Genomic DNA, 13,842 nt, shown 5'->3' on the forward strand with positions numbered 1-13,842 from the left:
GTTCTGAGCTGATCTCAGACCAGCGCTGGGCGGAAAGCAAAGTCCTCTAGCAAGTCAGTCCACTCTGCAACCATTTTTAGAATGGAACGTTCTGGGGGTAGCAGTTTTTATGGAAACAAGCGGCATACAAGAGCAGCTCCTATCTATTGAATAGGTAACGACCGACATTTTAAAACGGTCGGTCAAGATTACAATCAAAGAACATTTTTTTATTTAATAGCAGTAAAATCTGACAACCCTGGAATTATAAATTGTGCTTCGTTACATCAGATTGTCCCGCTAATGCGCGAGGCGATTTCTGTATCTAAGAGTTGATTGGCTCTTTCACCTGTAAGGCGGGACCTCTTTTCTACATCCGTTCTCCCATTCATTTTAATATCAGTGGCGCGTCTCTGAGTAATAGGCTCTGGCGGAAGTTCCCTCTTGGCTCTACTGTGACTGACTCCATTTTGTGAGAAGGGAGCTGTTTGCACATACACGACATACTCACCAGAGAAAAAAAATAGACTGGTAAGTTCATTAGACAGATTATTTGTTTTACACTTAAATTCTGTTTTTATAAGAATGCATTGGTTAAACGGATGTGTGTATTGTGGAGCGAATTACATGTTATTTAGCTCGTGCTATATGTGGGGTGTGTTTTTCAAAGGGCCTCGAGCGCTGCAGAAATGCGTCACTCGTTGACGGTTTCAAAGTGATATGAATCAGTTACATTACGATTGTTTTTAACATGTGATCGTTTACATTTTTGTTTTTTAAAGAAGATGAGCGGCAGTCGCATTTTCATCGGTCGGTTGAACCCCTCTGCTCGGGAGAAAGACGTCGAGCGGTTCTTCAAGGGGTATGGAAGAATAAGAGACATTGACCTGAAAAGAGGCTTCGGATTCGTTGTAAGCATTGAAAATGTTTTTATTTGTCTTCTTGAGAAATATTGCTACTGACATTGTAATCTGTAACCAGCACTGATCAGTGGCGTTCGCCGACTTTTATCACCATTGTGGCTCAGGCCGTTCAATAATGAATTCCCTTTTTTCTAAGGGGGTCCGGGGGCATGTCTCCCTGGGAGACAAATTTTCCAAAAATATCACCAAGCATTCAATTCTGGTGACTTTGGGAGTAGCATTTTGTCTAAAAAATAAATAAATAAATAAATAAAAAATAAGATGGATGGATATAATTTAATAAAACCGTCTTATTTTACCGGTTTATTTTACAGCTGAATTTAAATAAATGGCATTGTGACGATTATCTACATTCATGTTTTAATTAAACTTGGAACTGTTTATATATATCTATATATCTCATTAGTTACTTTTTTTTTTTTTAATTGACAAACCATGTTGACTTTTCATCATTCCACTGAGCGTGCCCGGCAAACAGCTAATCTATGCGTTGCATAAATTAAAAATCAGAGCTTATTAGCTAAAATCTACTATTAGCAATTTGAGCAAACTAGCTAGTATTCGCCCCCAATCCTTTGTGAAAGAAGCAAGAGATTAGCAAGCATTAGCTTTAAGTAGCTTGTGTCATTCAACAAGCAAACTTTTAGCAAATGAAGAAATTGTAAAACGGGATATTAATTCACAACAATTTGAACCATTCAAATCGCTACTCATTTACACAGCTGAAAATGTGTATTTGAAGTCTTTCTAAACTTCCCAGTTTCAGTCATTTTCCTCCTACAAATCAATTGGTAACATTTTAAAGAATTAAAATTCTCTCATTTGCTCACCCTCATGCCATCCTAGGTGTGTATGACCACCTTCTGCTGAAGACATGAAGATTTTTAGAAAACAATTTCAGCTCTGTAGTATCAAACAATGCAAGTGAATGTTGACCATAACCTTTAAGCTCCAAAAATCACAAATGCAGCATAAAAGTAATCCATATGACTCCAGTGGTTTAATATATGCTAACCAAAGTTATATAATAGGTGAGAAAACCGATCCATATTTAAGTCCTTTTTTACTATACATTTTCACTTATACATTCTTAAAGTGAAGATTTACAGTAAGAAAAAAAAAGTATGTTTGTTTCTCACCCAAAGTGATTGCGTTGCTTCGGAAGACGTATGTTAAACCACTGGAGTCTTATGGATTACTTTTTGCTGCCTTTGTGATTTTTGGAGCTTGAAAGGTCTCGACCCCATGCACTTGCATTGTATTGACCTACAGAGCTGGAACATTCTTCCATAAAATGTCATGTGTGTTCAGCAGAAGAAAGTCATACATATCTGGGATGGCATGAGTGTGAGTGAATTATAATTTTTGGATGAACCATCCCTTTATTATCTTCGTTGCATATGAGGTGCTGTTTCGGAGGAGGGGGTGAATGTATATTTGATTAAATCACTGATGAGGAAAAATGTTCACTTCAAAAGCTGTCTAGTGATGCCCCTGCCAGTGATTGGTCAAGCTTTGTGTATGCATGCAGGTTAATGCCCAACCTCTTACTATAGTAAGAGCCCATGAACTGTGTCTCAACCTAGTGAGCTGCCTACCTAGAAGGTGTTTTTGGGCATCTGACCATTTTTGTGATGCCTAAAAAGGCTGTCTAGGTATGCAGCTCATCTTATTTTGAACCACATCCATGTATTAAAGTGTTTTAAGTAATCATCTGTGTAATATGATATACCACAGATGGTAACCTTTAATGCATTATAGGAATTTGATGATCCTAGAGATGCTGAGGATGCAGTCTATGAGCTTGATGGAAAAGAGCTCTGCAATGAGAGGTATGTTTTAATTGGTGCAGAATCAGGTCAAGCCTCCAGTTTTGTGTAGCACTTTTCATAATACATAGCCTATTGTTTCAAAACCACTTTACAGGAAATGGTGATTTAATATCCAAAGTGAGCATGCCAAAGTTGACTATGCTGAGGGAAATATTAATGTTATTAGTTGACCCCACTAATGGCCTAGTCAGTTGTTAGGCTTCTATTAGTTGTCCACCATGGCACATCCCTAGTAAGTGATATGTGATGTCAGAAAATCAAAGATCCTCTCCTGAAATCCAATCACAACTGGTCACAGGATTTGCTTTGAGATGCATGTTACCACAAGGTGTAAACGGTGTCTCACCTGAACCCTTTTTATAAGATTGCATGAGATTTATGTTAATACTAGGTGTAAACGGGGCCATAGTACAGCGCTCATGTGTTTCTTTACTGTCAACATTCTAGTGGGTGGTCAAATGCATGTATTAAATATCTTTTGTGTTTTGCAGGGTGACCATTGAGCATGCCCGCGTCCGTCTGCGTGGGGGCAGAGGTCGTGGAGCCAGTGGAGGACGTTTCCCTGGTCGGTATGCTCGTGGCTCTCAGGACAGCCGAAGGTAACATTGAGTTGTATTGTATGTGTTCTGAGTGAATATATAAATCTCAAAGGTGTATTGTGTTCATACAGGTAGGGTTTTCTACTTGGAAAATCATTCTCTGTTAATAACTATTGTTGATTTACTATTTAGGAACCCTCCACCAATGCGTACTGAGAATCGCCTCATTGTGGAGAATTTGTCTTCCAGAGTCAGCTGGCAGGTGAGCGTTCAAATATTTCCTTTCAACTATTGGTGAGACAGAGAGCTATTTTCCAAAGCATTTTGAATGACAGCAAATGAAGATTCCTTAAATCATTAGAATATATAAAAAGCTGTGCTACCCAATTAAATGTAAATCAATGGCAAAAGGTCACACCAAGCATCATTTGCTGCTTTTCCACTATCGGGCCAAATGCGAACGTGCTAGTGCATGCCAGGGCCAGTTGTGTTCCCACTGGCACTTCCGGGGCTTCATCATGCCGCCTCGGGCCCAAACACCAAGTGCCCTTGCCCACCGATTACCCTTGGGACAAAAAAGGCCAACTGCGGATTGAGGTGGGGTCAATATCAAATACAGAGTTTCACTAGCTTACCTCAACGGAGAGTGGAGAATCGTCAGTTCTGTTCAGTAGACCAAATCAGGGCTGTTCTGAATATTTTGGCTGACGAAAATGTGGAACATCAGTTTGACGGCTTCTGCTGAAAGACATGATTTGAGTATATTGTTGCCGAACTTGCCAAGTTGTGTGTCCAATGCACAGCAATACGAGTTCGGTAAAAAATTGCATGCACTGTACAAATCCTTGTTCGTTTAGAGGGCTAACTAGTCTCCAGAGTTTTATACCTCAACTTGAGTTTCCCTCTTGCTTGAGAAATGGGCGGGGTGTGTGAGGTTGTCATAAGGGCAGCATATTAAAGCACGATTACACTTCCTACAGTGCCATTTAGAGCTCTGCGCATTCGCCAAGCACTAGGAAGTGTAATGGAGCTTGAAATCGTGCCTATAAACTGCAGTGGCAAGATGTACAGTGAAAAGGAATTATATTTTGGTCAGTTCTCACCCAAAACCAACTGGATTGCTCCAGATGACATTAATTAAACCACTGGAGTATGCAGATCGATTTTGGTCTTGCGGCTCGAGGTCCAAAGCCATTGGCCCTGGTTGACCAGTTAATGGCCCTGAATCGCACTGGTCCGATAGTGGAAAAGAGTTTATTTTGAGCTTTCAAATTTAAGGTCATATAATAAATTCTTCAAAAAAAAGTCAATTTGTGATAGAGGAGGAAAGAGTAAGATTAAGTCACTTTGCCTCTGTTTTAACCAATTGTTCAACCCTCTATTTGCCAGCCTGACTGTTGTGTCGTATGGAAGAGCTCGGTAATGGAGTTAACCCCTACAGGGTCCCTCTCTGCTTAAGCCACTCCCATTGTGTCCCACGCCTAGTTGACCTCCGCCGATCGCATGAGAGCTCTCTGTGAGTGATGCCCTCTCGCTCTAGAAGCACTGGCTGCCGCTACAAAGCACAATTTGTGACGGTGCCGAAAGAGAGAGAGAGAGAGACAGAGAGTGAAAGAGAGATCGAAACAGAGAGGGGCAGAAAGAGAGTGAAAGAAAGAAACAGAGCAAAACTCTGGTGTAATCAATCGAGGGGTTCGGTAATTTGAGAGGCTTCGATCGTTATACTCTGGTGGTTCCACACACGTGGCCGAGGATAAAATCTCCAGGTTATGGTCTAGGAGAAACCAAGTGGCCCCAGCCAGATGGGTACGTTCCCAGGTATTAGTCTAATCTCATTCCTCCCTGTTCACTCTCAGTGCCCTCGGGGGAGGGCACAAATAGGATTTGATTGGTGAAGGGAAGCCCTTTGCCCTTCCAAATATACTTCTGTTTTGTTACTTTGGTAAGAATGTGTCTGCAGTGGGAATACAGATAAATGTAAAAGTACCATTAACTAAATTTGGGGCCCTTTTTACAAGCTGCTCCATAGTTCCACTGATAGTCTAAGTTGTGTAGTCTTGGGACCAAGAATGTCGAAGCATTCCAAGCAATTGCAAGTTGCCTTGGTCCCGATTGTTCTTTTCTTTGATATACCACCACTCTATTCCTTACTTGACACTCTTGGCTTACGAGACACAGAAGTCTTCGTTATGCATCTAGTTACAATTCATAAGCCAGAACAAGCCTTACGAAGCTTTGATAGAGTTTTGTAGGACCATGAAATGGGGCTACTGTTTTGTGCCATACACATACCTTTTCCCCCAAATGTTGTAGTTTTCCTATTAAGAAATCTTGATTCTTATAAACTTGTGCAACTGATGTAGAATATTCAACAAGGAACACTGGGCCTGATCATGAGCTGAGAGTTTCTCTGACCCCAAATTTGATGGGTCATATAGAACTTAACACATGTGTAAAGAGGATCATGTAAATGACTTGGCTAACTAAATTTGCTGGTGTAATGTGTGTAGGATTTAAAGGATTTCATGAGACAAGCCGGAGAGGTTACTTTTGCAGATGCCCATCGTCCAAAGCTAAATGAGGGGTGAGCTTGCTGTTTTATATATATATATATCACAGATATTTCATTTCTTAACATTTTTGTAGGCTGAAATTTGTTTTCAGTTACTGATTTGCCACCAAATAGTAACAGTTAAAGAAATATTCTGGGTTCAATACAAGTTAAACTCAATTGACAGAATTTATAAAGCATTAAATAGAAAATGTTAGAAAGTGATTATCACTAAAATAATGTTAACTTTTCATATTGTTTGCATCTTGTGATTTTGCTTTTAATGGTTCTGGATTAGCCACATTCACTTCAATGGTAAGTGCCTTACTGAAACCCAGATTTTTTTTAAACAAAGAGGGATTGTGGTCATCAGCATTATGCCACAAATGCTGTTTATTGAGATTAATTTACATTGAGCCTGGAATATTAATATAAGGTGTGGTCACACTACACATACCATATATGCTCAAATGAGGTGACAAATTTGAGATTAAATCATTGACAATTTGAAAAACAAAATAAAACTCCCCTGGATATGTGCAATGTGTGATCTTTAAACAGCAGAAGGATGTAATTTAATTAAATAATATAGTCAAATGCGCTGCATGCTACAGAATGAACGAGGTGCGTGCGCTCTGTCATGTGATTCCCACACACACACGGGAGCATGCATGCGCATAAACTCAACACGCTACCAGTGCTTAATTTTCATCCAGTTTGTTTATTGTATAAACGGTTAACACTTATGAGCTCCTCTGGTACAGTTCAAAGATTTCAGCTAGAGTTGACCGGAGTATCCCAGCATTGATGGAATAAATGTTTGTCTGTGTCAAAATAAAATTCAACTGGATGCATTAACTTGGAAGACAGAAAAATATAACTACTGTATACAAATGTAATGTTCAAAAAGTAGCAGTAATACTCATAATAACAATTATGTAATATTAAATAGTATTATCTGTAAGCAATATAACAAACGCGAGCAGCCTTGTGCCACAGGCAATTTTTTTTTACCCCCCATTAATCTTTCACTAATACTGTGAAGCCCTGTTGTGAAGCATTTTATTTTATCAAAATCTTTATATATATATGTGTATGTATGAAGAATTATATTTTTATTTGATTTAAAATTGTATGTATCAATTTGATCATGACATTTAATTAAAACATTTAACACAATCCAGAAAAATTTAAATGGAAACACATAATTTGTATCTGTGAGACTTTATGCCGTACTTTTAATTGTCATTTTCTGTGGATTATCATAAAACATCTGAGGCTTTTTATTTAATTATGGTATCGATTTGGTATTGGTACCAAGGCTGGTATCGTACTGAAGCCAACATTTTGGCATCTGAGCAACCCTATCTCACACTGACCTCGTGGAGCAAAAGCAATACATATTTCAAAGCTGCATGTTTTTATTGTTGCAGGAAAGTGAGTTGACTGTATATTTTAATGTTTTGAATCTCAATTATTTGTGATTTTTTTTTTTTTTTTATTCAAACCAAAAGCCCTCCAAGTTGACCATTTCCTGTCCGATGTGGTGTCATAAATTTGTCATGATCAAAGTGTAGTGTGACCACTCCTTAACACACAATTTTTTAGCCTGTAGATACATCTTAGATTGAATTTTTTTCAGCTTTTTAGGTTAATATTGGGTTAATTCATCGCTTCATATTAAATGGCTAATTGTCGCACAGTAAAGAGAAATGCATTGATTTAGTCTGTCTGGTTCAATGTGGTGTTCTGCTTTTTTTTTTTTCTCCCTCACTTTTACTTTACAATTTGTAGTGTGGTTGAGTTTGCTTCACATAGTGATCTACAAAATGCCCTGGAGAAGTTATCTGGGAAGGAGATCAATGGAAGGAAAATCAAGCTTGTTCCAGCAGGCAGGAAAAAGTAAGTTATTCTTAGGATATATTGTTAACCTGCATTTCATAATGGTGAAATTAAATGCAGTGTTCAATTGCTAAAGAAAATGAATTAACTTTTTTTTTTTAAATGCTAGATATCTTATGTTTGTTTTGTCGTCCAATTTATTTCCACATAATGAAATTAATATATTAGAAAGAAGAAAATGACTGCACACAGTAGTCCATTTGCCATTAGGTAACCAGACCTGCAGTGAGGAGTGCATTGATGTCTTTGTTTTCTGAATGTTCTCTTATCTTGTAGATCCAGGACTCGCTCGCGCTCAAATAGCTCATCCCGTTCTCGTTCCCGAGGGCGCTCCCCATCACGCTCTCGCAGCCGCTCCCGTTCCCACAGCCCCAAATCACATAACCGCTCCAGAAGTCACTCCCGTTCAGCCAGTACTTCTCCTGTGCGGCCCAAAGAAGCAAAGGATGCGTCACGTGCTGAATCTGCATCACCACCGACCCCAGCACAGCGACCCCCACTGTCCCGTTCCCCATCCACTGACAGTCTTCATTAGACTCTGCTGTTCTTAGGGCTTAGAAATACTTCTATGGTCAAAAACTGCAAGAGGTTGGTGAGGTTTATAGCAGCAATATTGGTCAGTTTAAGTCCTAAAATTAGAGAGTCAGTCTCTCTCCATGACAGAAGTTTTGGAGTGTCAAAGCAGGGGCTCAGTTGCTGTCTTAAAGGTATTTTACAGATAGAACTTGTCACCTTAAATCAGGACAATACAGCTGTTATTATTATTTCTAAAATTACATGTCTGAAATGGGTACTTTTTGATTGTTTCTTTTTATCACCATGTTCAGAGTGAGGTTTGATTTGCCGTTTTTATGAATAATCTTTTGTATGTTATATTATGACAGACAAGAACAGGGCTTGAAGCTGATTGTAACGTGCTGCAGTTTAAGGTGAGAATAGAATTGCCAGCTTGACCATGTAAGTGCAGATGCAAAATTGGGAAGAAGCCCAGTGTATTCCGAGCCATTTTAATTCCAACAAATTGAATAAAATAACGTTGCTAATACCCTTCAACTGTGACGCGTCCTCCTGATGATTTACAAAATACAGCTTCTGCTTGTTTAAGGGTATTGGCAGATATTTTTTTGTTTCTTCAGGATTATATGTGAGAATTGTTCGTAATGTGGCTATTTAACATAATCTCACTCTGTCAAAGAATTATCTGCATTTCCTCCCATGTTGCATGAGTAAAGAGGTCTTGTTATACATGCTATAACTTTTGTAAAACCCCCTGTATCTTACACAAGCCTATTCATATATATAGTATGTATTTCATTTCTGATTGTGTATACACATTTCAATGTTGACTTCTTGTTTGGATAAACTAAGCTTTTTCTTTTTTTTTTTTTTTTTGCACCACGCATTTCTCATTTTGAGAAGAGAGGATTCAATTTTAGTATGCTGTAGTATTGGATAGCTTTTTTTTCTCTCTCTCATTTGAGTGGTTTTATGTGGAAATCAGATCATTTTGAATCGAGGTCATGTCTGTTTTGATGCATGTTTTTCATTTGTTGCTACATTTCTTTTTATTATCTTTCATCATACAAATAGTACACATGAAAGTTCTTTGAATGTTTGTGTAACACTGTAATAACAAATAAATTCTTGAACAACTTTAGTAATGAGACTTGTTTTTTTCTTCCAAAAATGAGAATCACATTTGAAAATACAGTGGTTAAGTTTGTGAACCCTTTAGAATTTTCTTACATATGACTTAAAACATCATCAGATTTTCACAAGTCCTAAGAGTAAATAAAGAGAACCCAATTAAACAAATGAGACAAGTGTTATACTTTGTAATTTATTGAGGCAAATTATTGCCAACAAGGATGGCAAGCCGACCTTGCCCAGATGCTGAAAAGCAGGCCCAAACCATGATGCTACCACTGCCGTGTTTCACAAATAGGATAAGTTTCTTGTGCTGGAATGCAGTGTTTTCCTTTCTGCAAACATAATGCTTCTCATTTAAACCAAAAATGTCTATTTTGCTTCTCTGTCCACACAGTGTCATAAATGTTAGCAATAATTTGCCTCAATAAATGAACATATTTTTGTCTCTTTTGTTTAATTTGGTTCTCTTTATCTACTCTTAGGACGTGTGTGAAAATCTGATGTTTTAAGTCATAATCTATGTCTTACAATTTAAAAATTCTTAAGGGTTCACAAACTTTCAAGCAGCACTGTATGATAAACAGATACAGTTGTAGACTAATAGCTGAACAATGAGTTAAGAGGGAAATGCCACCTAGAAGATTGCAATGCACAGCTGGTTGTTCTGACAACCTACTTTCACAGCAGTAGTACATCTGAAACTGATGAACAAATGACAAAAATGAACAAGGCAGTAATTACAATTCCAGTGTGACTGAACAATGAATTAATCAGATAATTTTTTCTTTTGTCTATTGAGAACAAACAGACTACTGTTGCTAAATGACATCTTGGGCAGTATTGCCCCAATTGTAATACAGGCCTTGTTAGAACAAAGTGGCATACGTAAGATGCATTCATCTTGATCAGAGTTGACAAGATATATCCATATGTGTATCCATTCAGTGGCATCAGTGCAGCTATGGATATAAGTTGAGGAATCATCACAATGAAAATTGTGCCTCTATCTCCAACAGCAGCCAGAATGCCAATAACAACATAAGAGATGAGCATGAGAGACAACCCACCCTAGGAGCAAAAGATAGTATTCATCAACCCAAGTCTAGTCAACCCAACCTTCGGAGCATAAAACAGGATATATCTGCTGTCAACATGTGGCAATGGGATTTATCCTCTATTATGGCTTATTATCATTCTAAAAGTATATATATCCATGCTTGAATTCACACATAAAATATATAACTCACTGTGGTGATAATCTTAGAATACTGTGGTGCACGGTAGTTTATCCGAATGCCAATCCAGCAGGGCACCAGGATCATAATCAGGGCAAAAGTTGTGCCAGTGTAAGGAAGCGATATTTTCCAAATTCTCTCAGTGGAAGTACTTATAGATCAGGACAGGCATCATACCCATATCCAGTACAGTGGAAAAAGTAAAAAATCAAAATTGATTTAAAATCAAAAGTAACAGTTGGTATCTGGTGTGACCTCCAGCTGCATTAAGTTCTGCAGTGCATCTCCTCCTCATGGACTGCACCAGATTTGCCAGATCTTGCTGTGAGACGTCTCCCCACTCTTCCACCAAGGCACTTGCAAGTTCAAGGACATTTCTGGGGGGAATGGCCCTAGGAAATCACGCACAGAACGAGCAGTATGGCTGGTGGCATTGTCATGCTGGACGGTCAGGATTAGCCTGCAGGAAGGGTACCCACATGAAGGAGGAGGGTGTCTTCCCTGTAACACACAGCGTTGAGATTGCCTGCAATGACAACAAGCTCAGTCTGATGATGCTGTGGCACACCGCCCCAGACCATGATGGATCCTCCAAATCGATCCCGCTCCAGAGTACAGACCTTGGTGTAACACTCATTACTTCAACAATAAACGTGAGTCCGACCATCACCCCTGGTGAGATTCTTCAGTGAAGAGCACTTTTTTCCAGTCCTGTCTTGTCCAGCGAAGGTGGGTTTGTGCCCATAGGCGACGTTGTTGCCGGTGATGTCTGGTAGGGATCTGCCTTACAACAGGCTTGCAAGCCCTCAGTCCAGCCACTCTCAGCATATTGCGGACAGTCTGAGCACTGATGGAGGGATTGTGCATACCTGGTGTAACTCGGGCAGTTGTTGTTGCCATCCTGTACTTGTGCCGCAGGTGTGATATTTGTATGTACCGATCCTGTGCAGGTGTTGTTACACGTGGTCTGCCACTGCCAGGACAATCAGCTGTCATTCGTGCCTCCCTGTAGCACTGTCTTAGGCGTCTCACACTACGGACATTACAATTTATTGCGTTGGCCACATCTGCAGTCCTCACATGCCAAATGCACATTCATGCAGATGAGCAGGGACCCTGGGCATCTTTCTTTTGGTGTTTTTCAGAGTCAGTAGAAAGGTCTGTTCAGTGTTCTAAGTTTTTATAACTCTGACCTTAATTGCCTACTGTCTGTAAGTTAGTGTCTTAACAACCGTTCTACTGGTGGTTCATTAAACAAGCTTAGAAAACGTTGTTTAAAAACTTTACAATAAAGATCTGTAAAATTATTTGGATTTTTACAAAATGATCTTTAAAATACAGTGTCCTGATAAAGGGACTTTTCTTTTTTTTTTTTTTTGCTGAGTTAATATATTTGTATATATCTTTCTATTTTGCAACAAACTTAATATACAGTCATGTGAAAAAATTAGGACACCCCATTAAATATTTCTATCTTTTTTAAGAAATATGGACATATCAATATTTTATCTTCTTTCAAACAGAATCTAGAGATAAAGGTGATGTAATTGAACCAAAACAATGACATTTTAACCATGATATCATTTATTTAACAAAAAATGTACTATGCCAATTGCTACTGAGGAAAAAGTTAGGACACCCTATGCCCTAATAGCTGGTATTGCCCCTTTGGCTGAAATAACCTCAATAAGACGTTTCCTATAACTTTCTACCAGTCTCTGACATCGACTGGGAGAACGTTTTTCCCTTTCCTCATTGTAGATTTTTTTCAGATGTGTGATGTTTGAGGGGTTTCTTGCATGCACAGCCCTTTTCAAATCACCCCACAGCATCTCAATAGGATTAAGGTCCAGGCTTTGACTTGGCCATTCTAGAACTCTCCATTTCTTTCTTTTGAGCAATTCCTTGGTAAATTTACTGGAATGTTTTGGGTCATTGTCATGTTGCATAGTCCACATCCACTTAAATTTTCGGACAGATGGTCTTACATTTTCCTCAAGCACCCTCTGATCCAATGAAGAATTCATATTGGTTTCTATGATAGTGAGCTGGCCAGGCCCTGCTGCAGCAAAGCAGCCCCAAACCATGACACCCATGCTTCACAGTTGCTATGATGTTCTTGTGCTCAAATGCTGTCTTTGGTTTGCACCACACATCTCTTCTGTTACTGTGCCCAAACAATTCAACTTTGGATTAATCTGTCCAAAGCACATTGTTCCAGAAGTCCAGGTCTTTGTCAAGGTGTTCTCTGGCAAACTTTTGTTTTGATGGGTTTTTTTGACAGCAAGGGTTACCTCCTTGCACACCTCTTATGCAAATCAGACTTGTGCAGTCTCTTTCGTATGGTAGATGCATGTACTTTGACATCAACTGTGGCAAGAGCTACCTGTAGGTCCCGAGATGACATTTTAGGATTGTTGGAGACTTCTTTAAGCATCTTGCGGTCTGCTCTTGTGCTGAACTGTATAGGACGGCCTGACCTGGGCAACCTTCTTTCTGAAGGCCTCAGAGAGCTCTATTGATCTCACCCATGGTGATTTCACTCACTTCAACAATCAAGAGCAAACCAAACTAAATGTCTAAGGTTTAAATGAGACACAATCCACTCTAACAATCTTCTAATCTTTTGCACCTGATGTGGTGCACCTGATTCTAAATGTATGCATTTTAATTAGTAAATAAATGTGGGGGTGTCCTATCTTTTTCCTCACCAAAAAATGCATTTCTATTAAGTACATTTTACAAATAATTTTAAGAAGACATTTCTTCGGTTGTATTGGTTTATTTCCTCCATCTCTCAATATTGTTAAAATGAAGATCTGAAGATCTAATGTACATATGTTGAAAAAGACAAAGGTTTTCATGGGGTGTCCATTCTTTTTCACATGACTGTACAACATATTGTTTCTATACATATAATCAATAACTTTAATAGTTTTAGATTTTTATGTTATTCACAATGCTTCATGGGATTGTAGTTTATTCCTTCATTTAAGTCAGTAAGTACACAATTTTGTACTTTTGTCTTTTTGTCTGGTTTTCAAATATACTCTTTTGCTTCCAGTCAATGCTTCCAAGTTTGTAATGTTGTGATTCACCTCATAGCAGGTTGGTTTGTTTCATTGTTTAGAACTTTTTTATGAAGGATTTTATAAAACACTTATGGGAAAATAACATTATGGAATAAACACTTCCGGAACCTAGACGTCTGAAAAAGTGGGTTGACACTGC

General features: G+C 38.7%; 1 protein-coding gene across 4 annotated transcripts; it reads left to right on the top strand.

Annotated features, from left to right (window-relative positions):
- Positions 1–385: 385 nt before the first annotated feature.
- Positions 386–9,377, top strand: LOC127621942 (serine/arginine-rich splicing factor 5-like). 4 transcript variants are annotated; one of them, XR_007967924.1, is made up of 8 exons: positions 386–510; positions 762–890; positions 2,664–2,734; positions 3,226–3,333; positions 3,466–3,535; positions 4,663–5,079; positions 5,784–5,857; positions 7,619–7,693. XR_007967924.1 is itself a non-coding variant. In XM_052095765.1 (8 exons), the coding sequence occupies exons 2-8, from the start codon at positions 765–767 to the stop codon at positions 8,259–8,261; spliced, it is 816 nt and encodes a 271-aa protein (XP_051951725.1). In that variant the 5' UTR covers positions 389–510; positions 762–764; the 3' UTR covers positions 8,262–9,377. The 4 variants fall into 4 exon arrangements, 1 of the variants encoding a protein (XP_051951725.1); XR_007967923.1 differs by having other exon boundaries at positions 4,663–5,091; positions 7,619–7,680; XM_052095765.1 differs by lacking the exon at positions 4,663–5,079 and adding an exon at positions 8,003–9,377 and having other exon boundaries at positions 389–510; positions 7,619–7,726.
- Positions 9,378–13,842: the final 4,465 nt, after the last annotated feature.

Source organism: Xyrauchen texanus, chromosome 28 (assembly GCF_025860055.1).
Source record: "Xyrauchen texanus isolate HMW12.3.18 chromosome 28, RBS_HiC_50CHRs, whole genome shotgun sequence".
Classification (NCBI taxonomy): domain Eukaryota; kingdom Metazoa; phylum Chordata; class Actinopteri; order Cypriniformes; family Catostomidae; genus Xyrauchen; species Xyrauchen texanus.

What these genes read in the sequence shown, in the direction of transcription:
- LOC127621942 (XM_052095765.1), top strand. Translation starts at nt 765, where the DNA reads ATGAGCGGCAGTCGCATTTTCATCGGTCGGTTGAACCCCTCTGCTCGG. An exon ending in AAAGAGCTCTGCAATGAGAG is followed by an intron (nt 2,735 to 3,225) that starts GTATGTTTTAAT and finishes TGTGTTTTGCAG; the next exon opens with GGTGACCATTGAGCATGCCC. An exon ending in GTTCCAGCAGGCAGGAAAAA is followed by an intron (nt 7,727 to 8,002) that starts GTAAGTTATTCT and finishes CTTATCTTGTAG; the next exon opens with ATCCAGGACTCGCTCGCGCT.